The 24,578-nt window shown below is 41.3% G+C and overlaps 1 protein-coding gene across 4 annotated transcripts in view; it reads left to right on the forward strand.

Moving 5' to 3' along the window:
- MOB2 (MOB kinase activator 2) overlaps positions 1 to 24,578 on the forward strand; it is a 113,565-nt gene that overhangs the window by 62,958 nt on the left and 26,029 nt on the right. Inside the window, exon 1 of one of the 4 annotated variants that reach the window (XM_027651240.1) lies at positions 18,786 to 18,956. The exons of the other annotated variants lie outside the window; for them this stretch is intronic. Within the exon in view, the coding sequence (XP_027507041.1) occupies positions 18,847 to 18,956 (110 nt within the window). The 5' untranslated portion in view covers positions 18,786 to 18,846. Of the gene's footprint in view, positions 1 to 18,785; positions 18,957 to 24,578 lie in introns of those variants that run through there. 4 annotated transcript variants of the gene reach the window in all.

Here is a 24,578-nt window from a genome sequence, read left to right on the forward strand (position 1 = left end):
AAAATGTGAGTTCTTCGATTTACTCTATGTGGGAGAGAACAGCACTGATGCCCATGGATGTTAAAGATAAGGAAGCATCATGTGTTGGCAGGGAAGATGCTCATGCTGAATGTGAGGTAGCTGGTGGCACCACGCTGACTCTGCGTGCCTGGTTTATTGGCTTGGGAGCTTTATTCCATGGCAGTCATGCAGCTACATTACACAAAGGTGTTGAACGTATTACTTTTGAAGACAAGTCTTTGCTTTCCCAGTCAGTTTTAATTATGGGTGTATTCTAGGTACGGTAACAAGGCAGTTTTCTGAGGGGAATTTAATCATTTTTTCATTATAATTTGATTTCATGGAGCTTATTTAGAGCATTTTTGTAAGGAGTGATTGCTCACAGAACACTCTGAAGAGCAATTACGTTGACTGCATATTTAAATATTTTTATGGGGTTAAATGCTTTTTTTAAATATGCTTAAGACATTGCACTTAAGATTATTAAAAAATCTTTTTTTTCCCAAGCTCTGAAAGACTGTTCAGTATGACCTCAACAAGCACAAGCTAAGGTTGCTATGCAGGAACTGAAAGCAATCAGATTTTTTGCAGGTTCATTTCATTTTTTCACTAAAAAAATTAATTTCACAGTGGTTGGAATATGACTTTTGAAGAGAGATTGCTTCCCATCCAGACTAGCGCTCTAATACAAAGCAGTCTGGATGTTAGGTGCTTTCTGTGAAGGTGGATAACATATCAAACTTCATGTGTGATGCAATCAAGCTATTTTAGGATTTTTTTTTTTTTGGGGGTAGCTCATAACAAGTAGTGTCAAACCAGCATTTCAGGATTCTTTTCAGTGAAGAACCTTCCTGCTGTTCATGCTAATTCTCTTCCTGTTACTAGTTTTATGTGCTCCTGGAATATGTATGATCAACAGTATCCGTCCTTTCACACATACAAGTTAGTTATCAAGTGGCTGACCTTCCTAGAAAGCCCACATACGTTTCTCTCCTAATGAATTTTTTTTCCCCCTGAGGTAAAGACAATAATGGTACTAGCTTTTGGTTTCTGAAGTGGAGGTGTAGAACTTTTCCTGTGCTCTGGGGAGCTATGTTCTGCACTTGAAACAGTATAGTCTCATTTATAAAACATGGATAAAAATGTCTAGCCACTTTATAAGGCGCTTAAGAATGGATTGACTTGTACAGATATTGAAAAAGATGTATTTATTTGCACTGGTTATGTTTATGTAAAGGTAAATAAAGTCTGTGCAAGGGTCTAACCACCTGAAAACTCAGGTAAAAATAACTGATTTTTACATTTATGAGTAAGTCTGCATGAAATATAAATACATTTGAAAACAGCAGCATCAGGGTGAGTAAACATTAGTAAGCCCAGCCATCCTGTCGCTTACCTTAGAATAATTACTGGTCTGCATTTGAAGAACAAATCTTAATGTTGCCAAACTCCACCTTTTTCCTGCCCAGTCTGTATGTGGGAGAGTCTTTATAAGAATCTGTTTCCTGTTTCCCAGACAAGGGAGGGGAAAAATGTGTTTTCTCCTTGTTCTGAAAAACAAAAGACAGGCAGTGACTGTGTGCCTGCACCAGCTGCCAGCCAGAGCGAGAGCCTGTGGAGAGCTCCAGCCTCCAGCAAGGTCCTTGGCACAGCCCTGGTGAAGCAGCCTCCTGTTGCACAGCTGGGCCCATTGGGATTTACCTGCAGAGCTGTGTCAGAGAGAGAAACTGGCCATTATCCTCTCCCTTTCCTTGCAGGATTTCTGCCCAAATCCCATTTTTTTTGGTTTTATAGATTAGTTTTTGTCCCTGACTACTAAGCTTTGAAGAGTGAGTTTTGCAAGAAACAGAGGATACAGTAGCAGGGAGGGAACAAGTGGCTTAAGCCACTTAGAAAGTAATTGTAACCCTTTCTGAGTGCAATCCTAAAAAATTCGTAACACCAATAAAAGTGTACAGGGTAGCAACAAGTGATTTTTCTTTTGACTTGGAGGGATGTCTGTGTAAGTGTGGCAGCCATGTTGCTCCAATACCCAGTCTATTAGTTTAGATTTTTACAGCTATTCCAATTCCATATTATATGAACAGTAGCTCCTTCGGCCTCTTCCTGTCTAAAATTTTGAACATTATTCATATTTGAACATCCTGATTTAAAATAGTACAAATTGGGACCACATTGCTTTAAAGTCAACTCCACTGCTACAGATTACGAAAATAAATTTTACTTTCATAGAGGCGACTTTGACCAAGTCAGAGTTCATGTCTCCTCTTTATGCTCTCCTTTTAAGGACAAAACCTTTTACTTTTGCTCTTTATTGGAGAACTTTGTAGTCAATAACATAGTATGTCATCAATAGTGGAATTACAGGGCAAAGTAGTAGTGTATTAGAGAAGTCCTATGAATAACTAACAGCTCTCCTAAAAACAGTTCAGAACTAAAAGTAAGGGTTTGGGGTTTTGAGAACAGTTTAGAATTATCAGTTCCCTTTTCTCTGTTATACTCTGAAAAGGAATTAACACTGTGTGCAAGTTTGCTGCTTTTGCTCTGTCCATCAGCACATACTCCAACTACAGGAATTCTGAAGAACATGTGGTGGGAGGGACAGTGTCTCTTACTGTTTTGGAGAAATTTAGTGGACTAAATAAATAAATTGAGCTTTTGATATTTTCACGTGTATTGAAAATCTAGATAGCTTAGTAAGGTCCCAACTTGGCTACCATGGCACTCTCAATAAGAAATAAAAAGTGTGAATTTCCACTTCTGTGTGCATAGAATAGTTTATCAATAGTAAATCTGATAGTAAATATGGTAAATATAAATAGTAAATCTGCTCTATAACATAAGTAACTATGGTAATGATGAGGCAGTTTCTGTGTTACAAACTATTTTGCAATACAGGTTAAATATTTTCATTGTCATGTTCTTGAAAAGTAGTTGTAATTTGTCTTCTCCCCCATAAGTGAATATTGGAATATGGCAATGCAATTTCAAAATAGACAAGTCTCTGAGGATTAAAAAAATATTTATAAACAAAGTGTTTAAGAGCATACTTCATCTCCTACTTAGGAATGTAATTCCCTATTTGTCCCAAATACATACTTCAAGCTTCATACGCTTCAAGATTCAGACATGATGCTCAGGCTTGATTTTCTTTATTGTTACTATGTAGAGTCATCCTTCAAAGGGTGGCAAGAAAACTGCATATCTGTGAGGAGATTGTCTTTTGATAGTCTTCAGCCATGGAGAGCTGTTTTCTCAGACAGTTGTCTGACACGGGAATGTGCGCTGAGCAGCTCCGCTTGGATTGTACCTCTCCAGTTTTAAGTCTGAGTCTCCCGTTCCTCCGAGTGTTTTCCTGTGTTCTGGAGCATGTCTGACTTCCTCTTACAGCAGTACTTAGCACCACGTCCTGGCAGCATGGGACAATGGAACAAATAGCTATGTGTTATTTTGCTCTGTTTATAGTCTTATCACTCTCATTTATGGGAACAAACATCGTTTCCCATGTCGGGTGCTGTTCTTTGCATTTGCATGTGGGAAGCTCTCAGTGTAAACGTGCTGCTGTTCAACAGTGCAGCCAAGTCACTGCAGTGGCAAACACCCCTTGAAAGGACTTCCTTTCCCTAACTGGGTTCTGCTGTTTCTCTTGCATATCCAGTGACTTTGAAATTTCCTCATGGTGAGCTGCATCACACTGGCAGAAAAGGCAAATGCAGCATTTCCAGTTGGCTTGGTGGGGGAACATTGAAAGGGAATAATCCTCTCTGAAGAAGCTAGCTGATAGAGTGGCTTAGCTGTGGCACCAGAAGATGCCCTCAAAGGGCTTCAAAAGATCCTAGTGGTATTTTGCATTGGTAGACTACTGAAGAACATTGTTAAGAGACCTTTATTTGTTGACTGCTTAAGAACTATTTAAATATTAGTTTACTCTAAATCGGTTTTTAGAAATTAAAGAATTTCACTCAGAAGTTCTAGAGTATGAAAATATCAATGTGGCTTTGTTTCTTTCTATCCATTCAGCCTATTTTTGAACAGCATTGCAGCTTTTGGTTTATTTAATATTTGTATGTGCACAGAGCAGATGTTTGTTGCCTTCATGGAAATGGAAGGCTGTTTGTGAAGGGTTACACAAGTAGAACAAATGCCAAGCTGCTGAGCTGTTTCTCATTGCCAGTCTGTTTCTCTTAAGCAACAATCTGCTAATAGAAGTTGTGGTACAAAAGCAGATGTCTACAGTACAGGAGGACAGTCTGGCTTCCTTTGTTGCATGGTGAGAGTGCATGGGCTTTCAAGTTTTGTTGGAAGCTGATTATCTGGAATTAGAAATGAGGCAGTAAATGAAGCCCCAAAGAAGGTAAACTTCAGCTTTCACTTTTAGTAGAGATGTAACATGTTGAAGTTGGGAAATGTCTGCAAGTTCTGACTTGCATAATGGCAATCTGTTAAGCCTTGGGATTCTCATCCATCAAGCAACCCAATGATCCTTGAGTATATGGAGTGTGTTTATGGAGAGGGTGAGGGTGGGTCAGCAAGCTCAGTTCTTTACATTAAAAGTAGCATTGTTAAAGTGAGATGAAGGACAGTATTGAAGGAATCGGAGTGCACAACTTATTTTGGGGTCTTTCAGTGCTGCTCTCTTAGTGTGTTCCTTGTAAAGGATGGAAGAAGGCATTTGCCCTTTCTGAGTATAAGAGGGGAGAATAAGGAAGGCATTGGAGACAGCGGGCAGTAAAGTGGAACTGAATGGCTTTCCGCACTAATAGTCATATTAGCAGATGATAAGACATGCTCATTCAAGTTTTAGGTTGTATCATGTTCCCTGTTCCTTTCCACATGGTCCCTTGGGTCAGATAATTTGGCTCGAATCAATAACTGCTCTTTGCTCAAGGGTATTCAAGGATTACAGTGGAAGCAACACAATGATAAGGAGCTAATTTTATGTGGAAGAGGACATAACGTTTTTGCCGTGTGGTCTCCATTTGTTTCTTACAACCTAATTTTGAATGACTGTGCTGTGGCTTCCCTCCCCATGGTTGTGGGTAAGAAAGTGAAAAAAAATGGATTACAAGAAAAACAAGCTTCTTTTTTTTTTTTCTCCTTGAGGTTTTTAATCAAAGGTAGCACAATCCATGTGGGATGAAATGATCCTAGTTGTTACTAAGCTGATTAAATATTTATAACACAAGGGTTATATTATATTTATATCTCTTCTGTCTGGATAATATAAGTAAATTAATGATTTAATAGATTTTTCTTTCCTTGCTGAAATAATGAGAACTAGCATTCTTTCTCTTGACTTGGGATGCAAATATTATCTGAATTTCTAAATGTTAGAAACTCGAATGTTCTAACCTTGCAACAGGTCTTTTAATTTGTTGGGAAATGGAGATCCAGATGGAGTTCTGTATGCTTGTTCATCCCTATAAAGATTTTAGGACAGCTCCAGATCTTCTGAGCAGTCGTGCTTACACTGTCTTGAGTAGGCACTTGGATACCTTCTAAATTAGGAAGATAGAAAAGACCTGCAGTATTTAAAGACAGGAAAAAATTTCTAGTAATTAGGCATAAAGAGATTTTTTTTTTTTAGTTATTCATGAGGTCAAGAGATGAATATCATCATGGCTGGGCTTCGCGAACAAAGATTTGAGAAGGACTCTACCCACATTTGTTACAGATGCACTGGTGACTAAAAAGGCCAATATGAGATAGACACGTCCGATTGCAAAAGGCACAGCAGAAAGACTCCTTGGGAGGTATATTCTGCAAAGCACGATTCTTTCTGCGCTGTCTTTTCTCCTTAAGAGTGATCCTGCGTGTGTTCTCAAAGGAAGCAGCAGCGTTATAGATGGTGTGTCTCCAGACCTCCCGATTGGAGGCCAGAGTAGACCAGTTATGATGATCAATATGGCCAAGGCTGAGATGTTGTTTCAGGGAGTCCTTGTGTCTTCTCTTTGGGGCTCCTGTCTTGCAGCAGCCGGTGGCAAGTTCACCATAAAGCAAGATCTTAGGGAGGCGGTGGTCCTTCATCCTTGAGACGTGCCCTGCCCAGCGCAGCTGTGTTCTCAGTAACATGGCCTCAATACTTGTGGCTGCTGCTTGTTCTAGAACAGATGTATTGGTCACATAATCTGACCAGTGGATGTTTAGGATTGTGCAGAGACAGCGTTGATGGAAGCGTTCTAAGAGTCGCAGGTGGTGGCGGTAGATGACCCATGATTCGGATCCATATAAAAGAGTAGACAGCACTATGGCTCTGTAAACACTGATCTTTGTACTTTTCTTCAAGTGTTTATTTCACCAAACTCTTTTATGGAGTTTTCCAAAAGCACTATATGCCTTTGCTAATCTGTTGTCTATCTCTCCATCAATCTTACCGTCCGAGGAGAGGAGGCTGCCTAGGTAATTAAACTGCTGGACTGATTTGAGCTCTGATTGGCCAATGTTGATATGGGGATGATGGAAGACTTCCTGAGGTGCAGGTTGATAGAGAACTTCTGTCTTCTTTAAGCTGACTTCCAGCCCAAAGAGCTCAGCAGCATCTGCAAAGCAGGATGTTAAACGCTGTAGAGCTGCTTCTGTGTGGGCAACAAGGGCAGCATCATCAGCATAAAGCAGCTCCTGGACAAGATGGTTTAAGATCTTAGTATGGGCCTTCAGTCACCTTAGGTTGAGTAGGCTTCCATCATCAAGAGATGAATATAATAGCTAACTAATGAAGTTTAAAGAAAGGGAAAAGAAGGAAGCTATAATCTAGCAGAGAAAGGATGACAATCATACTTGGAAACATAAATGGATGTTAAAATTAGGAGATTTGAAATATTCAAAGGACGTGCACTTTAACAATGGATGTGATCTGCCATTGAAACAAATCAGTTATTTTGCTCTGTAATTTTTCTTCCTTGTCAGATACATGAGTTGAAACCAGATGCCTTTCTGGAAAGTGTGCTTTAGGCTGATTAAGCTTTGGGTTTGCTACAGCAGTAACTAGATGAAAGGCAGACGAGCTGAAGGCTGGTTCTGACCCCAGAGCCTGCCACTCTGGTTGCTGTGGTGTACTGGCATATAGTGTTTCTAAGCATCTGGGTCTGGTAGCTCATTCTGTGGCCTGCACCTAATTGCCCCTGCTTCCCCAAGGGCCCCTGGAAAGGAGCTCTGGACAAGGGCAGCCACCCTACTTTGGCTGCTTTCTTCTGTGGGCTCCTGAGCAGGAGGTAGGTGGCTGCATCATTCCCTGCACGTGCAGTGCCTTTGATTTGTGCAATCCCAGTAAATCAGGCTTTTCAGGGAAGCGTTGGGTAGGTTCTGTGGTGTACGAGCCTGGCATGCCACTGGAGGAAACGTATGAATCATTGGGTGGAAAAGTTGGGTGTTACCCGTGTACATCTTGTCTCTGCTCCAAATGTCTTCTGGCATTGTTGGTTGGGGTATGAAGAAGGTTTTTGAGAGTACACCTGCACTGGAAGAAAGTCAAGTGTAATTATTGGCAAAATGTGTTTATTTTACCAGTATAGCTTGTTTTACTTGGGCAGCTCAGAGGCATGGGTGAGGGGTGACTTCTAAAATGTTTCTGCAAAGCACAAGTTTCCTTGGAAGTGCTGTGTCTGCAGTGGCAGCCGCTCTTTGCTGCGTGCTGTACTTGTGTAGGCAAAATATCTTGGCTCAAAAAAGCACATGTTTTTATTGTGAAATAATTAGGATATGTAAGCTATAAAAACCATAGTGGGGACACAACTATTTGTTTTATTTACAAGGTTAAAACAGATGAACTCAACCCCGAGAAGGGGTGTGCAACATTGACTGTACCTACCTGGCAGATCTGTGAATTTTATACTGTGTTAAGTCTTGCATATTTTGTCTTGTCTTTAAAACTACTGTCCCTCAACAAACCACTATTGGTGAAGACAAAGCAATAGTCATATGAGGTGAAAGATGAGAGGAACTGTACATAACCTGTTGCTAACATCTGATTACATGCAAAGTTATTCCTTCTCCAACTGGCTGTTTAAAAGGTAAAGTTTTATCTGATAAGGCTTGTTTCTTGAAGGACTTTCTGAATCCTTGGACACTGAAGCATAGTTTCTTGCCTCTTTTCTTTTGGTGTAGGAAGCAAACATCTTTGTTTAGTGCCCCTGCCCTCCCTCCTCCTTTAGGGACACCAGAAGGATCTGATGGGCTGCAGTGCTTGGGGCTTGTGAGAGGCCTGGGGTTACAGGGCAGTGTCTGTCACTGCCCAGCAGACTGATTAGCAGGGTGTCAGTCCTCAGTGGTGTTATTTTTGTCTGTTGTACATTTTGATATGCACCCAAATTGTGATGGATATGGATATTGACTTCAGTGAGGTGGATTTTTACCAGTTTCTTTATAAATTTAGTCATAGCGAAAAAACAAGCAAAAAGGTACTTCATGCAGGAATTGGTAGTCAGCAGGTGTAAAAGCACTATTGCTGTGATTAGGTTCCAAATATGCATGAACACTTGCATATGCAAACAAAGCAAAGCCTAATTTGTGGAATAAAATATTTTATTGCTTTCAGAAACAGCCACAGCAATGAGTTTTGAACATTGTATCATTAAAAGCAACAAGTGTATTGTTTTATGATAAAAGAATTATTTTTAGAATTTGCATTTACTTGGCCATTTGTTCACTGTATAAATGTGGAGCATGTATTGGGAAGAAAATTAAGGTTTTCTTCTACTCTGTAGAGTTAAAATATCATGCCCTCAGCTTCTCTCCTTCCTGGTCCCCTAAAAAAGCTTTGTGATATTGATGATGATTCTCAAGGAGATTAAGATCCAATCTTTTAATGTTCACACAGTTACATAAATTCTTCTGACTGATCACTTTTATATACAAAAAGCTGTTTGGGTTGGGAAGACTGGAACTTGATCCTTAATGGCATTTGTACATTTATTTTGCTTTAGTACTGAGCATGTAGGAGAGCAACTGGGAGCAGAATCTGTATTCTGTATTTTACTACCCTCCAGCCCAAGAAAAAAACCCCTGAATTCTGAGGTAAAATCAGATACTTGAATATGGAGTGCAAATAAATATACCAAGGTTAGCTTTTTGAGTGTTTAATTCTTAGCTTTTAGGTGTCTTGTTTTTTATGTGACTTGCTAAGATGTGGTTACCCTGAGTTGGCTGACTCTTGACAAAGATATGTCTAGGATTAAAATTATATAAAGCTGCATCTGTTCAGAGGAATTTTGCATGGTTCGTACTTCTGGCCAACATATGGAAGAGTTTGTAAAGTTTCAATGGTATTTTCAATTATCTACTAGGTTTTGTTTCTGGTGCTTCTGGTTAATACGTGTGAACTAGAAATACATCCTATTTCTCCTTTTGTGAGATGTGCACCTATTCATTTTATAGAAATAGGAGAAAGTCCTTGACACTCTTTTCTGTTCAATGCACATTTAGAAGTGAATTCTTTTACTAAAATTTAAGGATATTTTCTTTTCCAATGTTTTAAGGATTTTTTTTTTTAATCAGCATGCCAGTACAGAAAGTTGAGGCAGCAGTGGTGAAAACAAGGGCAGAAAAATACTAAATTTTCTGCTTCAGCTTTCTTCACTACCTGTTTCATAATGCTAATAAAAATAAAGCTACTGAAATGAAAAATAACTGTTCCTTTACTAAAGTAAAAACAATTAAAAGATTGATGGTGCAGCCTGAGTGTGGGTGTGGACGGGTTTATGTAATATGGGAAAAATTTTCTAACAAACTAAGAATAGTGGTTAAATGTTTGTCCTCTCGGTAGTATCCTAGTCATGATGCAATTCTCAGCAAAATGCACTATAATTAAACAGAGGAGTTGCTATTTGCATAGTGGAACGCAATGTATTTTCCCCAGTTTCGAACAATTTTTAGAGCAGAACATTGAAAAGGAAAGGTTCACTTACTGTGTATTGGAGCACATTTCCTTGATGCACATAATGTACCTTCGAAGTGTAGAAGCAGCTCAAGATGCAGGGTGAATACATATTCTAGTATTCACTTTCACCTCTCCAGTGAGAAACGTAGAAAAATGTGAAAATAATTCAGGCACTGTGTTATCACTGAATTTAGACAAAATTTTGAGATATAAATTTTGATTATGTGTGTGTGTGTGTATATAATCTTGGTGTAGAGAGGGGCTAAATTTTATTTGCATCTCAGAGAAGTAGTGGCAGAGTGGGACTCCTGAGAAGTCTGGAGTTGTCCTTCTCCTCTCCTGTTACGACATAGCATTTTCTGTCCTCTGGCCCTCGCCTGCCTGTGCATCCTTGCAGTAACACTGCAGCTTCAGTGCCTCTTCCCAGCTATGAAGCAATTTTCATCAAGCATTTGAAAAAGATTTCTTTGCCACGTTCATGGTAATGGTATTTCTCAGTAGCTAAGTAGGAATTGTGATAGTTTGGCATCATTACCTGTTAATCCTAGTCTCAGTACGTATTGATACAGACAAAGTCCTGAAAGCAAGTAGTTCAGGAAAAGTATGCTAAACAAGGCATGCAAAATGTAGATTATAGTAATTTCTTTGGGTTTGGCTGTGGAATTGGAGTAGAGACTTATTTAGCAAAGTTCATGCAGAACAGTCTTCATAGACATTTCGTAGACACTGTAGTGACCTTTCCTCAGTTTCTGTCCAGGACGTTAACTGTGACTTTTTTGTGCCAAAGAGCAGGCAAGGCTAATTTTCTTACTGCATTACTAAAACATGACAAATGACAATCTTGTCTAACCAGAACAGCAAAGCTCTTCTGTCAGCCAGTGCTTTCGTTTCCTAGTAAATAAACATGCATTCAAGAGTTGTAATGGACTCTGGGAGAAAAGGTGTAAATGTAGCCACAGAACAAATTCTAGGCAAAATGAAGGTTTTAAGCAAGACAGCATCAGAAAAGCCTCATATACAGCAGTGTTGCTCAGTGGCAGATGTGTGCTTCATGGTGTTATTTTTAAACCCATGTCTTTCTCCATGATTGGCTTAAACTCAGGGCTCTTCTGTTGTACATTCTAGAGATTTGGGTTAATTTCCTATATTTTATGGTGTTTCTTCCTCAAGATGTCATCTGTGACTGCCTCTTAATCAGAGTTTACAGAGCGCGAGCATGTCACAGTAATAAAAGTACTTGTGTCCTGTAAAGTGATAATCTAGCCATAATTTGGAAGGCAGTTCTGTTATAAGCAGACCTTCTCATGACCTGTGCAGGCTTCCAGGAGGGACTTTTTAAAAAAACTGCCTTCAAATATTGTGAGCCTAAAAAGGAAAATTCTCATAGTTTGAGATAATTCAAGTACGTGTGGTTTGTATAAAGAAGTGATGTTTTCCATGAATTTTTCTTTTTTGGGTGTTTTTTTGTTGTTTTTTTTACTACTACCATCATTTCCCTCAGTGACTTAACTTGCTTTTGAAAAAATGTTATTTAGAAACAATGAATGTGATACAAACCCAACAATCCTGTGTACACAAGCTTTTTTTAATCCATCAGTTCCTTATTAAACTAGGCCAGTGCGTTTCCAGAATATATTACTGCAGAGCCCTGAAAAGAAGCATATGGTAGTCTTAACCTTAAATTGTATTATCCTGCCACTCTTGTCCAAATGTGTCCCAAATTTGTAGGAGAGGGTTGATCTCAACATCATATGATCATGGTGGGTTATGTAAGATGCTGGAAGTTTTTTATGCCATCCAAGTATTCAAATCAAAAGGGTAAGTGAATGCACTGAATCCATTTACTTCAACAGAAAATCAGAGCATGAAAACTGGCTGTATTTTTGTAAGAAGTTTTGGGAAAATGACAAGCAGGTTACTCATGCTCTGCAGTCCTGTGTGGCTGTGCCTACATAAGTGAGTATATCCCACATGCAGCAGGGCTCTCACTCAGGCAAGACTGGTAGACACAGCAAAGACCCAAGAGAGCTCTCTTGGGTGCTGTGAGAGTATTGTGGGTTCTTGTGTGCAAGATTTTGGATGTATCCAAGTGTCAAGAATTGTCCTATAAAACTTCCAAAAAAATTTTTTTTCAGTAGGTTTGCAAATCTCTGATTTAATATCCTGAATAAGAAGTGTTAATTTTTTTCAAAAGGCTTGAAATCCCTAATCAGCAGCACGTCAGGTTTGAGGTTCCTCAAAGGCAAGACCTTCATGCTTTTACTTCCACAACTGTTTTGAAATCCAGCAGTGTAACTTCAGCAGAGGTGAGCCCAGGTGTTAGTCACCTTGGCAGTGTCTGTCTGAAGCCCAGTGTCCATGTGCAGCACACGCCTTCGCACGCACACTGACCAAACAGGTTTTACTGCAGAGCTGGGAAGTGCCCCTCCTCTGGGCTGAGCTGCCCCAATGCAAACACTACTCATACTTACTCATTTGCTGAATGCCTGCTGGAAAGTTTTTCATCTGTGTAATAAATTTGAACTATTTCAGGTTATAAGTTAGGTACTTCATGGCATCCTTTACATGACAAAATCCGTGTTGGCCTCCTGTTGCTCTGATCTGCACTGGGCCTGGGTGGTATTAAGAAATCAAATTAGCTTGGATGCAGCATCTGTGTGCTGAGTTGTATGTGGAATGCAAATGTGCGCTCGTCTGGGTGTGAATCAAGTTAATTTTGTGACTTCTGGATTTTGTGGTCCTGCTCCTCAGAAGTAGCAGCTAAGGAGTTACTCTGTAAGTGCCAGGAATTACAATGAATAGTTTCTCATTACATAATGTAAGCTCTGCGTGTTATATTTTGTAATGCATGCCTGGAGAAAAATCTCATAGAATAAATTTCATGCTTATTTCGTTAATTGTTTCTCCCTGGTGCTGTCATCTAAATGTGACATTACCAGATAAAATCATTTGCTATACTGAAATGAAGCCATTCTTAGCACCAAAAAGGAGGGAAACTTGTATTTCCTTAGTGTTTCTCCATCTGTCTGGGAAAACTCTGCAAGTTCACTCCCAGCATCTCCCCTTTTTTCTTCTATCCTTTCCCACCCAAGCGTAGATAGTCCTGACCAATGACAGTGCTGACACAGATACCCTCCTTTCCTGTGCTGATTACACATTTGACTCCTTAGCCTAGGGTTTTGTTCCAATTTGCAATCAGGGTTTTATTTTCCATGCCATATTTAACTAAGTCTGTGAAAACAGTAGTCATGTTGTAAAACTTACAGGGAGAGTTCTGTATATATGTAGCAAGTAGCTCTGAATATGTTAAAGAATCCCTGGGGAGAACTTCTTAGCCAAGTTTTACCTCTTTATATGCAGCTTGAGGTCCAGTGTATTTGGGAGAGGGAAGGAAAATAACAGGAGCCTTTCATTTTAGCTTTTCTGTATCAAATACATAGTGCACTAATGCTTCCCTGGAGTGTAGCCTAGTTAAACTTTAAAATTAGGGCAAGAAAAAAAGAGGAATGGTAAAATGTGAGATGGAATTGTCACTTGCGTTATCTCTGGGAAGGAACTAACAGCAGCTGCAATGGTATAAATTCAGCATCTCAGTCTTTACAGTGTGCTGTATGCACCCTGTGCAGCCTATCAGCAGGTACTCTGCTTAATAAGAATTCTTCCTTTGACTTACTTGGTGAAATACAGGTGTTGAAAGACATCTTTTTGGGCACTCAGAATGATAAATGCTTAGCTTCACTGGCAAACCTTCACTTGCTGCTGTTTTCTTCTCCCCCTTTTCCCCATCGGAAGAAAAAAGGGATTTTATCTTCTTTGAGATGGATATTGCATGTCACTTGAGCTCCAGTGTCACCTGGAGCTATTACCAGGCTTTTACTCAGCAAACTTTGTCTTTATGGAAGACACTTTTATGAGGATGTTAGATTTGAGTTGTTTATTTTCAAATATTTTTGAATTTATTGTTCCATTATGTAGTAGTGGCAAGCATATTGTTTTGCAAAATAGAAAGAGGAAAACCCTCTGCCTCCTGAGACTGTGCCATTGTAGTGTTTTACTGTTGTGGAATGAACTATGTAAGAAAGATATCGTGTAGAACTGCTTCATCCTCACTGAAAGAAGGTACTATATAATGCTATGCAACACCTTAGTACAGAAAGCAAATAACCTTTTTGGTGAAAAACAGGGGAGGCTTGAAGCAGAATGCAGTAGTCTTGGAACTTGCCTAGGATTCTGAATAATAACTTTTAATTATAGAAATTATTTTTATAACATTGGTAAGTTTTTAGGAGTCCTCCAAACTAAGGTCTGAATCTGACGCTTCTCTCCAACTCCATGGCGATTCTTTGACTCAGAATTTTACTTGCCACAAACTCACCTGGAACAGCTGCTCAGGAAGCAAGTGTCCTTCCAGTGTATGTTCTGCAGAGAGCTTTTGTAATTTGAAGTGGGCTGACTCAGGAGGACTGACTGAAATGCAGGTGATAGAAATGAACTCTGTTCTCTATTTCAAATCACTTTTCCATGTAGAGACTGAGTGTGACCATCTCATCCTTTATCAATAGAGCTCAGGTCCTAGTTCTGTACTGGTAGAGTTGAGCTGCTGCTGTTGCTGCTTCATTCAACACATTCATGTTCTTCACACTTGGTGAACCTGGCTTAACTTGACATTTGGGATTTCAGAACAATAGATGCACCTTCATGCATCAGAAATACAGTGCCTTTGAGATCACGATTTCTGTTTGGTACATATGGTGGCATTCACTCTTCCTTTGTTTTGTTTTTTTTTTAAGTGATATTTGATGAACGCTTCATTCTTCTCATTTTGTGCATTCTTTCCAAAAAGCCTTAATATAAATATAACTTTTTTGAGTTCCTAGTGGAACTTTACTGATATTTTGAGCTAATTTGCTGTTCATGTTGCTATTGATTGTTTGTTTCTCATGTTATGGATGAAGTGAGAATATCGTTTATCATTTTTTGCTCTCTGCCTTGTAGAAAAAAACAGCTTATAGTTATTGATGAAGCCAAAGGCGATTGCAGGGTGGACACTGACTTGTCACTGCTACCAGAGTTTTCAATAAAGCAGCAAATGTAGGCACCTTGTGACTTACAAGCGTGCTGCTCTTAAACTCAGTCTTTTATAAACAAACTTTCTGCAGTGTGTGTGACCACTTTGCTAAGGCTTGTGTCACAACACTGTTTGTGGCCAGGAAGACCTATTTCTCCTGCTATAATCTCAAGAGTGGAGCTGAACACATACCTTTGAGATCTTCTATTTCCCTCTTCATTATGACCACCTCCAAACTGCCTTTTGAGATTGAGACAACTTGTCTTCAGCCTGTCTTCTGTCCAAAATCCATGCCTTTACTGTTGATACAAAGCAGATCTGCTCATGCCATCTGCTGCTGTGTGAGGATGACAAAATGGAGAGCAAATGTAATCTCAGTATAAATACAGTTTAGAGTCAAGCTAAAAAATAAAATGTTCTCGTTGCTGGTTTTCAGTGGTTCCACAGACCTGGGGGTACGCTGTGAGGTAACTGGAAAGGGTACTTGGCTAGGTGGTAGCAGGACACTAAAGTCAAACAAAAGGGCTAATGAGCTTGCAAAATTGAAATGTTATATGTCAGGCAGGGACACGCAATAAACTTTAGCTTAATTTAAAACAGAACTTTACAGTGTGATGCAAGACTTCATATCTATACATATAAGTGCTGAATTGTACCTTAATCAAAATAATGGTTATGATTTTTTTCTTTTCTCTGGCGTTGTTTGCTTGTCTGGGTTGAATACAACTTGCTTTCTTTGCCAAACCTCTGGGTACTAGTATATATCCCTCTGGTGGCTGCTTTACACTTTTTATGGAACAGTGGAAGGAGCAAATAAGTATATAATTGTTAACTGCTGCTTATAACAGCATTATAAATACAAAGCATTATTCATAAAATTTATAAATATCACTCCTTGGCTTGGTAGTTGGGATCAATGTAGAAAGCTTTCCATGAGTGTACTGTAAGCATATATAGTCATACGTAAGTGGGTGCTCTTCCCAGTGCACTGCTGTGCCCTTCCTCTGTGCCACTGGTGATGCTACTGTTTTGCATATCTGTGGGTCCAGTACACATCATAAAGCTGTTGGTAGGTCTATTCACAGATATTTCTGTTAATGTTTCAGTGATGATTTCAATACACAACTCTGATCCTTCAAGGCTGTCTGGAGGGTAAGGTATATGCTAGAAGCAGTTTGCCGCTGCTGAAGCAACTTGGGCCAAGATTGGATCCAACAGTTGGTAAATCAGGCGATGTTGAGAAAGCAAATGAAAAAAAAGCTTCCAGTGGTTGTAAATAAGCAGGATTTCACATGGCTGTAAGACACACCCTTAAGGAAGTGCAGATATGCATCCTTCAGAATATGCATAGGTAGAGATCAGACCAGCAGCCATGTTCAAATAAACACACTGGTTGTAGATGGAGTACTGCTCTTTCTGGGTGAAGCAGCTCTCAAGTAAACCCATTTATGTCTGCAGATTTGCTGTAAATTGTGTCGAAGTGTGAGAATCTGTACTGCATGTGTGTTTTTAATTATGTTGACGCCACATAAATAAAATGTGTGTGCTTAAGTTGTGCTTCCTACAATCACCTGTTTGATTTTTATTATTATGAAGCATTTAAGATTGACTTTGAGATGCTGGGTTTTCACACAACTTGCATAAAATCCCATACTACAGGTGAACTGTAGCATGCAGTTGACCCAAAAAGGGGATACTGCTTGAGTAGAGGAAAATCGATAGATGGAGGAAAGGCTGGAAATGGTGCCACGGAAACATACGGTTGAGGAAAGCAAAAGATAAAGCATTGGTTTGATGTGGAAGCTAGCAGAATAGAGAAATAGGCCATTTATATGCATCAAAGTAAAAAGATACCAGGTTTGAAAATTTCAATTGATCTATCAGTTTTAACAGCAGAGCATCAGTTCCTAACCTGTATGAGATCACAGAACCTCTGTCTCTGAAGAGTGACTGTTTAGCAGTCAGATTCATGGAGAGGCCAGCTTCCCTGGTACAACTGTAATACCACAGAGCTGTATTTATTTTGGTTTCACCCCTGGATTTTCCTTTAATTTACTTTGAATAGACAGACTTTTATTAAAACTTAAGCTGCTTTATATCACAGGCTTGTTGTTTTTAAGGTGGTTCTTCAACAAACAACATTCCCTCTGTGTGGATTTCCCTGGTGAATGAAGCAAGGGCAGCTGCCCTCTTGGCAGGTGCCTTTCCTCCATTTGCCAGGATTCTTGCTTTGTAGTGTTACTGTCACAAGTCGCTGTTACCGGGGGAAAAGGTTGAGTGAGCATCAGATTTTTCACGGATTGGATTATCTTCTGTATGAAGTGCCGAGATGCAGCACGGAAAGCTGGGCTGTGTTCAGCTGCAGGCTTCCTGTGTGCTATCAGTGAAGTCATTACAACTCCGTCTTAAGTGGATTGCTTGGAGAGTGGGAATAAAAATACCTCCTGCTTCACAAGGGTGTGGAGGCCTAACTTGGACATGCAACTAAAAGTGCATAGCTGACAAACACCACTGTCCCAAGTAGGGACTGAGTAGTGACACATTATTCCTCCAAGTTGCATCACGTGGCTGTGGTTTCTTGGTTTTGTGCAAACAGCAGCCACATTCCCAACTGCTTTGACCAAGCGATGCTGAGTTAGTGACGGCAGCAATGTCATTGTTTGTGCTAAGTTTAATTCAATGGGCCTGTTGGCCTGTTTACAGGGGCCCGTTCAGTAAATGAACTGGAGCGCTTGGCTATACCTGTCTGGGGAAGGGCCCCTTCTGACTGCAGCCTGCATTGGAGGTATATGTAAAATAGCAAACCCCCTGTTTTCTGAGATGTCGTGGGTTGGGTTTTAGCCTTTCAGAATAAGTGATGTCCTCAGGGCTTTGTGTTCTAGGTCACATTATGCCACACCTGTGACATTTTTTGTTGTGATTTGGCTCTAAATGCTACATCAGCAAGCTGTGGGCACAGCTGCCTGTCCAAAAGGGGCATGAAGTGGTGCTTTTGTGCTGTGGCTAAGGAGCTGGACATACAGTGCTTTTCTAAGGTCTGTTAGGAAAATTCATGGCAAAGTGGTTTCTCTGGGTAAAACTGCTGGTGTGTTACAACGGGCCTTGTGTTTGTGGATGCTGCTTAATCCCTTGTCCTCTGAGAACCATTACCAAAGTGCCTATTTGTAACTCTGGTCACAATGGCAAGGCAGTTCTGGTTTTATTCTTTTTTCTGCTGGTTTTATTCTTCTTCACCCTTCCTGTGTTTAAGCCTCTCTGATAAAAGTCTTGATGTCATTTCTGGGCTGATCTGCACTATGTAAAACTGCTCCTGGCAGACCGTCTGTAGCTCTGCTCTTGGGTTAGCCCATGCCCTTGCATGTTCGCAGAGTCCTGAGGGCAGCGCAAAGCCTTGCTCACAAAAGGCATCATTATTCCCGTTTCTCACTGGGAGTCCAGCCTGGCCCCATTACGGACGGGGCCCGTACTGCAGACAGAAACAGCGGCGCGCCTGCCCCATGTCCTGCTAAGTCAGGCACCGTCCTACTTTGCCTCGCTCGCTCTCCGGCTGCCAAGAGAAGGGGCAGAGGATTGACTGGTGGTGGTGTCGCTGCTTGTGCCGCGCAGCCGGGCTCGCCGGGCCCGGGGCGCTGCCTCCCCCCTGTGCCAGCCCCAGGCAGGGTTGTGTAACGCGGCCGGGCCCCGCAGCCCCGGCAGAGCGCGGGGGCCCCTGGCCGGGCCGGTTCGGGGCAGCGCCGGCCGGGGCGGGGCGGAGGAGCGGCGGCACCGCCCGCCCCCAGCGCCATTGGCGGCTCCCCGGCGGGGCCGGGCGGGGGCGGCGGCGGCGGCGGCTGCCCGGGGACAGCGGCGGGGAGCCCGGGCCGAGCTGTGTCCGCCGCTCTGCTCCGCTCCGCTCGGCCGTACCATGGTCGGGGATCACTGCAGCCTCCCCGGTGAACGGCCCGTGCTCGCCCAGAGTCCCAAACCCGGACTAAGCTGCAAGATGGTCCTGCAGGCGGTGGGCAAAGTGCTGCGGTAAGGACGGCGGCGGGCGGGCAGGGCGGCTGCCCACGGGGCATCCCGGGAGAGCAGGGAGATGGAGCTCCAGTGAAAACTCCGTCCCGGGCGCCGGGCGCTGCTCAGTCCCGCTCGTGTGTGGAGGAGGGAGGCTGCTTTCGGGAGGGTGGAAGTTGGAACGGTAGTAGGTGCTTGGGGAGAAACATTTGTTCACCCTTAGCACTGCAGTCAAGTTTTGTTTGTGCTTTCATGAGAAATGAATTTCCAGGACGTAAGCAGGCAGTGAAGGTCCTGGCTTGCCTGAATAAGGAGTCCGACCAAGATGCTGCATATGCTTTGGCAAGTTTTCTACAGAAATGTTGTAAGATGAGGGGAAAAAATTGCTCATGTAGCTCAAAAGGACTTGTGTGAGCACTGAGACGTGCATGACTACTGAGACCAAAACCAGACTCTTTGGCAAAGGATGTGCAGTAATATGATTCGGAGGAGTTCTGACCCGTTCTGGTTGGCAGGGAAAAACGTCACCACAAATATTAGGATTAGCAGCCTTGTTCTTCAACAACTGCAGCTTTTTATTTCGGTTAAGTATGTACAGATATTTTTCTGGGATCTGTGAGGAATGGCAGTGCTGCTTCAAAAAGGAGCCTTGTTCCTTCAGCGTTGTCCCCGTTTCCTACTGTCTGTTGCCAGTTGTTAAATGTTTGTCAACAGAAACATTATCCCTCTCTTCCTCCCTTGACTCATGTCTCTCCCCGAGCGACTTTAGGGGAGCAATTTATTAAAGCAGAACGTTCTGCTCACAAAGCGACTGAGCTCTGACTGGGACTTCAGCTGGAGGAGTTCACTGGGCTTGAAGCAGGCTTGGTGAGAGCAGCTGCTTAGAGTTGCTCTTAAAGAAGTCCTGTATTGCAGTACTTTTTTTTTGTCCATGTTAAAAATATTTTCCTGTAGAAAACATTATTTTAAGGAATTCAGGTCTCTCTTTCAGCTTTTTAACAAGTTTAATGTCCCTTCTTTGCATTTTTGGGGGGGTGTTGTGTCTATAATTCAGTATGGTGTTACACAGCTGGTCATATCATAAAATCCTTTGGCCAGCGGCTTGCTATTCATGCTATGAAGCTTTTGAAGTTTTTGGTAGCTGTTCTATTGGCAGCACTCCCAGATGTAAATAGATGGGTGTCTCTGTAGAGAAGAATTGCCAAACCTCCAAACCTTTTGTTCAGCATCTGTGGCAGTTTATTTTAAAGAATAGGTAAGTTCCTGTGACTTAGCAGTAAAACATATATTTTTGGTTTCTGCAGTGCACACGTTTGAAAAAATGTAACTTAACTTCATCCTTTCTTCTCTTACTGGAGTATGTGCAGAAATTGTGCTTAATTTTATTTACCTTTTTTTTTCTCCTGATATTTATTTTCTACATGTACTATAAACCTTTTGTGAAAGCAAGAAAAAGCTGTTGTCACACACGAAATGTTTTGGGCTAGGGAATTAATAGGATAACTTTATTTTGCTAAGCTGTTACTAGAGGGGGGTGATTACTATTTTGTAGGGCAGTGGGGGGGTTTTAATATGTCTTTTCATACTGGGTTATCTCCTTTTGCTCAGAGTTAGAGAGAAATGTGAAGTCACAAAAGATTTCTTTAGATGCCAGACTGTTTCTCTTATTTCTCTTCTTGAATCTGCTTCAGATGCCTTATCTGACCTTATGTGTGTTACTTCATCTTACTTTGTTCTGTGAAACATGAGCTCATCCTAGTCTGCAAAGAGCTCAGGCAGTGTAAGAGCACAGGTAGCTGTGCTATCACTCTAGCTAAGAGCCCAGGTAAATCCCAAGTCCAATCAAAGTTTTCTTATTGCAGAAATTTGGTATTAGTACTTAAGGAAGTGTAAGCCCAGTCAGTGATGGTGAAAGAGGGAACCACATGGGACCTCATTTAGGCCAAAAATGGTGTCTGGTTGGTGACAGCTGTGGTGGGATTTCTCTGAACAGAGACATCTGCAGCTGAGCTTCGCCCACATTATTGTTGGTAGATAAGAACAGAAACCTTAAAGACATGGTTGAATGCAGAGGTGCAATGCCACCCCAATACAGAGTGACTCTTGATAATGCTACATTGTAGTCATAAGAAGTTAAATGAGATTGTATCCCACATTACTATAATGGTTTGCCATCTCTTTCAGAGTAAGAGTAGGACAAAGGGTTATCAAATACCGCTTTTAAGCTTGGCCACCCGAAACTCTGCTGATTGCGTTTTCTGCAGTCTGTTCAGAGGATGAATCCATGCTAAACTCTGCATGCAGTAATTTTTCTTCTGTTGATCAGGCCATCACCAGTGCCTTGGTGATGAGATCAAAGAATATCTTGATTGTGCGTAGCTTGGTGTTATGAACAGCCCACTGCATTTTAGGCTCTTTTCTTGGGCCTGACTGGGAACTGTCATCATCACAGTTCCCTTCCAGCCCTCCATAGGCTGCCAAGGAATTGTAGAAATTCACAATGGACAAGGGATATAGTGCCTGTCTTCACTCCAGATTACCTCCATTCCTGTCTCTCTCCTGGTTGTGAATTTTAAAGCTCAGTTGTTTGTGTACAGTATTTAATCAGTTTGATTCCCTGCATAGCAGATTTGTTGTATATTATTTATGTGAGTTGTGTGTAGTTACAACCGACTCACTTGAAGTTTTTAACATGCAAGTTGTTTTCATTAGTTAGTAGGTCCAAGGCCTCCTGGCTGCCAGATAGTATGTGTTTCACACACTAGTAATAACAGCTGCCAAAGGAGGAATCAGTATGTGGAAGAAACAAGGAGGGAAGTGTGAGGGAAGCAGAAAGACTTCGCGAGAAGCAGTAGCAGCCCTGAGAACCTGAGAAGAGTTTAAAAGAGTGTAGGGAAAGACAACTGAACTAGAAAGGGGGGAAAAATGTAACAAAAGCAACAGATGTGTTCTCAGTCTTTCTAATTAATGTTTTATGAATGCGACTGTTAGGTTTATTGCTCTTTTAAATTATTAGTGATTCAGCTATGAAGAACTCTGGAGATGCTTGTATCTTTCATCATATTGGTTAGTAAACTGTGTTTAACACTTCAGGGATAGGATCAAGGCTACTCACTTGTAATGATTAAAAAAGATTATAACATCATTAGAAGAGTGTCATCTCCCCTTTAAATTAATCATAGCATAGCTGAGAAGAAGTTGTGTGTATTCTTTAGCACAGTGTTTAATTAGGGCTTTCATTTCACTTATGTTTTTGAAATATCTTAATGTCATTTTTTCTCTCTCGTGTAATGAATTTTGCAATTATGTAGGCCATGGTTAAAGAGGAAATAAAACTAAAATGGGTGCAGTTTTTCTGCATTTTGTTATTTTGATTTCTATGAGTTGGTGGTTCTGGAGAGAGGTAGAAGGAGAAAGGGAAAAGAGTATCATGTCAAAACTTGGAATATTATTCTCTTTTATAGCATTATTTCATTAATTGTTCAAGTATTTTTGTGGCACCACAGATTCCCATTAGCTTCCTTGCAGAGGTGTGTGTTTTACTGGCCTCAAGCAGTACAAGTGCAAGGAAGACTTGGGTTCCTGAGAACTGTCCCCTCTTTGGTTCCAGCAGATAACAGAACCAACCATAAGCATTTTTTGGAGCTGCCTGCTGATGATTTTAGGACACAGTGTTTACTGCCTGTGCCAGTGCATCAGTCCTGGTTCAGGTGCTCAGCGCCTTTGCTGTGCCCTGGCACTTTGGGTCCTGTGCAGGCAATTTTCGGAGACTGTTCCTCATGCAGCTTCATACTCAGTGCGTTTCCTTTTAAGTCTTCAGTGAAACCGAGTCCCTCTGGGAGAGTTGACTAATAATCAGTGATATGGTGGCAGGAAAGAGGAATGGTGCGGGCTACAGAGTTGTGATGTCATTGTGTAATGTAATTTTGATAAATTACAGTATGGTTTATATGTACACACAGTCCGGATGAGTGTGGGAATAGATAAGTTAAACCTCCCCTTTCTCATAAGAGCTCCCTTTTTACAGCAGTGTGCAGGGATTGATTTGGATACCAACCAAAACAACCAACCCAACCCTGCTCTTTTTGGGTAGGTGTGCCATTTGGCATTACTAATAAAGTGTAATTTTTAGATGTGCTTTTCCAGAGTGTAGTAATTTGTCTTCAGTGATAGTGTGATAATGATTGCTTCAGTCAGATAAATTAGCAAGTTTCAGTTGGCATTCTGGATGTTGCTATGTATTTTTATATCTAGCACTTAAAAATTTTTTTGAAAAGTTAAATTCCTTCTCTATTCCTCAAATAATTCATAGCAAGATCGGAAAGAAAACAGGTTAATTTTAATATTGTATTCTGCTTTTTTTTTTTATCATGCAGAGTTGTCTTAAATGTGTTTATGAACCAGGACATAGATTGGTAGGAGCAGAGGGTGTTTGATGTAGCTGCCTCCTCTTTGCTGCTTTGACTCTTATGGCTGAAGAAAACTGTTGTCCATGATGCTTGTATGTATCGACAGGATCGAAGCAAATATTTAAAAAATCGATCCTGTTTTATTCTAATTTAGGTAGAAACATTTTTCAGTAATTTAGTCCGGTTCACAGTATTAGAAAGTAATTAGAAGAGCCTTGTTTAGCTAATCTGATTAATGGGGAAGGCTGGGGACAGGCAGAAGAGAAGGGAGGGAGGACAGTGTGCAGGGAAAGGGGCTTATAGGCAAAATGCTCTTCAGAGCCATGTTGGCTATTTTTATCCTGTTCTTTTTCTTTCTCCCTCCCACAACTTTCCATTGTACCAAAATAGTTCAAAATGTTTATGGTTCAGGGCAACTGACATCACTGGTTGTCGTGCTGTGTCTTGCTGAGTATTTCTGTAACAGGAGCTGATTTCTCATTCAGTGATGGCCTTTTGGGACACTCAGCTGCTCGGAAAGGATTGATGACACTATGGGGCAGTGACATCTTGTGCTTTGGCAAGGTGTGACCGTGCAGGAGGGACTCTGTGATAGGTCTTCAATCTGTATGTGAGATTGCTCTTTGACATGTGTCCTTTCCTCAGGACAGAGCAGGGTGCAGGAGGCAGGCCTGGGTGGCATTGCCAGCCTGGTAGACTCATTGGGTTGGGATGTGCCTGTTGGAGAGATGGCTCTCCCTGCTTGTGCAGACAGATGTTTTCCAGCATATGCAGGTAGCAAAGTCTCTTCTGGTTGTAGCTGCAAAAGTTGTATTGCTCTGCTTGAAGTTCAACCCCACTGGGAGCTGTTGGATACCTCTGACAAAGCCCAACCGGGGCCCTTGCTGGAGCTCAGGACTTGGAGCTGTGCTCTGGAAAGATGCTTTGTCTCTCTGGCAGTCCAGTGAGCCATGCACTCCTCCATTGCTTTGGGGTAGTTGTCAGTCTGCTCACTTGTATTTGCTCTGGGAGTGTCATGACCCTGGTGCATTTATGAAAGTTAGTGAACCATGTACAGTGTATTAACTTAATGAAGAAGTTGGTGTCTTTCTTCAGAGGTATTTACAACACTGAGTTGTATTTTGGTTACATGTTCTACATCCTGTGAAGTGATAGCCAGAGGGAGAGGACTGCTTAAATTCTTCTCTGTGTTGAAATAACCCTCTAAGGTGTCTCCGGAGGTAGTACAGGACAG

Source organism: Corapipo altera, unplaced genomic scaffold (genome assembly GCF_003945725.1).
Source record: "Corapipo altera isolate COAL_440 unplaced genomic scaffold, ASM394572v1 78, whole genome shotgun sequence".
Classification (NCBI taxonomy): Eukaryota; Metazoa; Chordata; class Aves; order Passeriformes; family Pipridae; genus Corapipo; species Corapipo altera.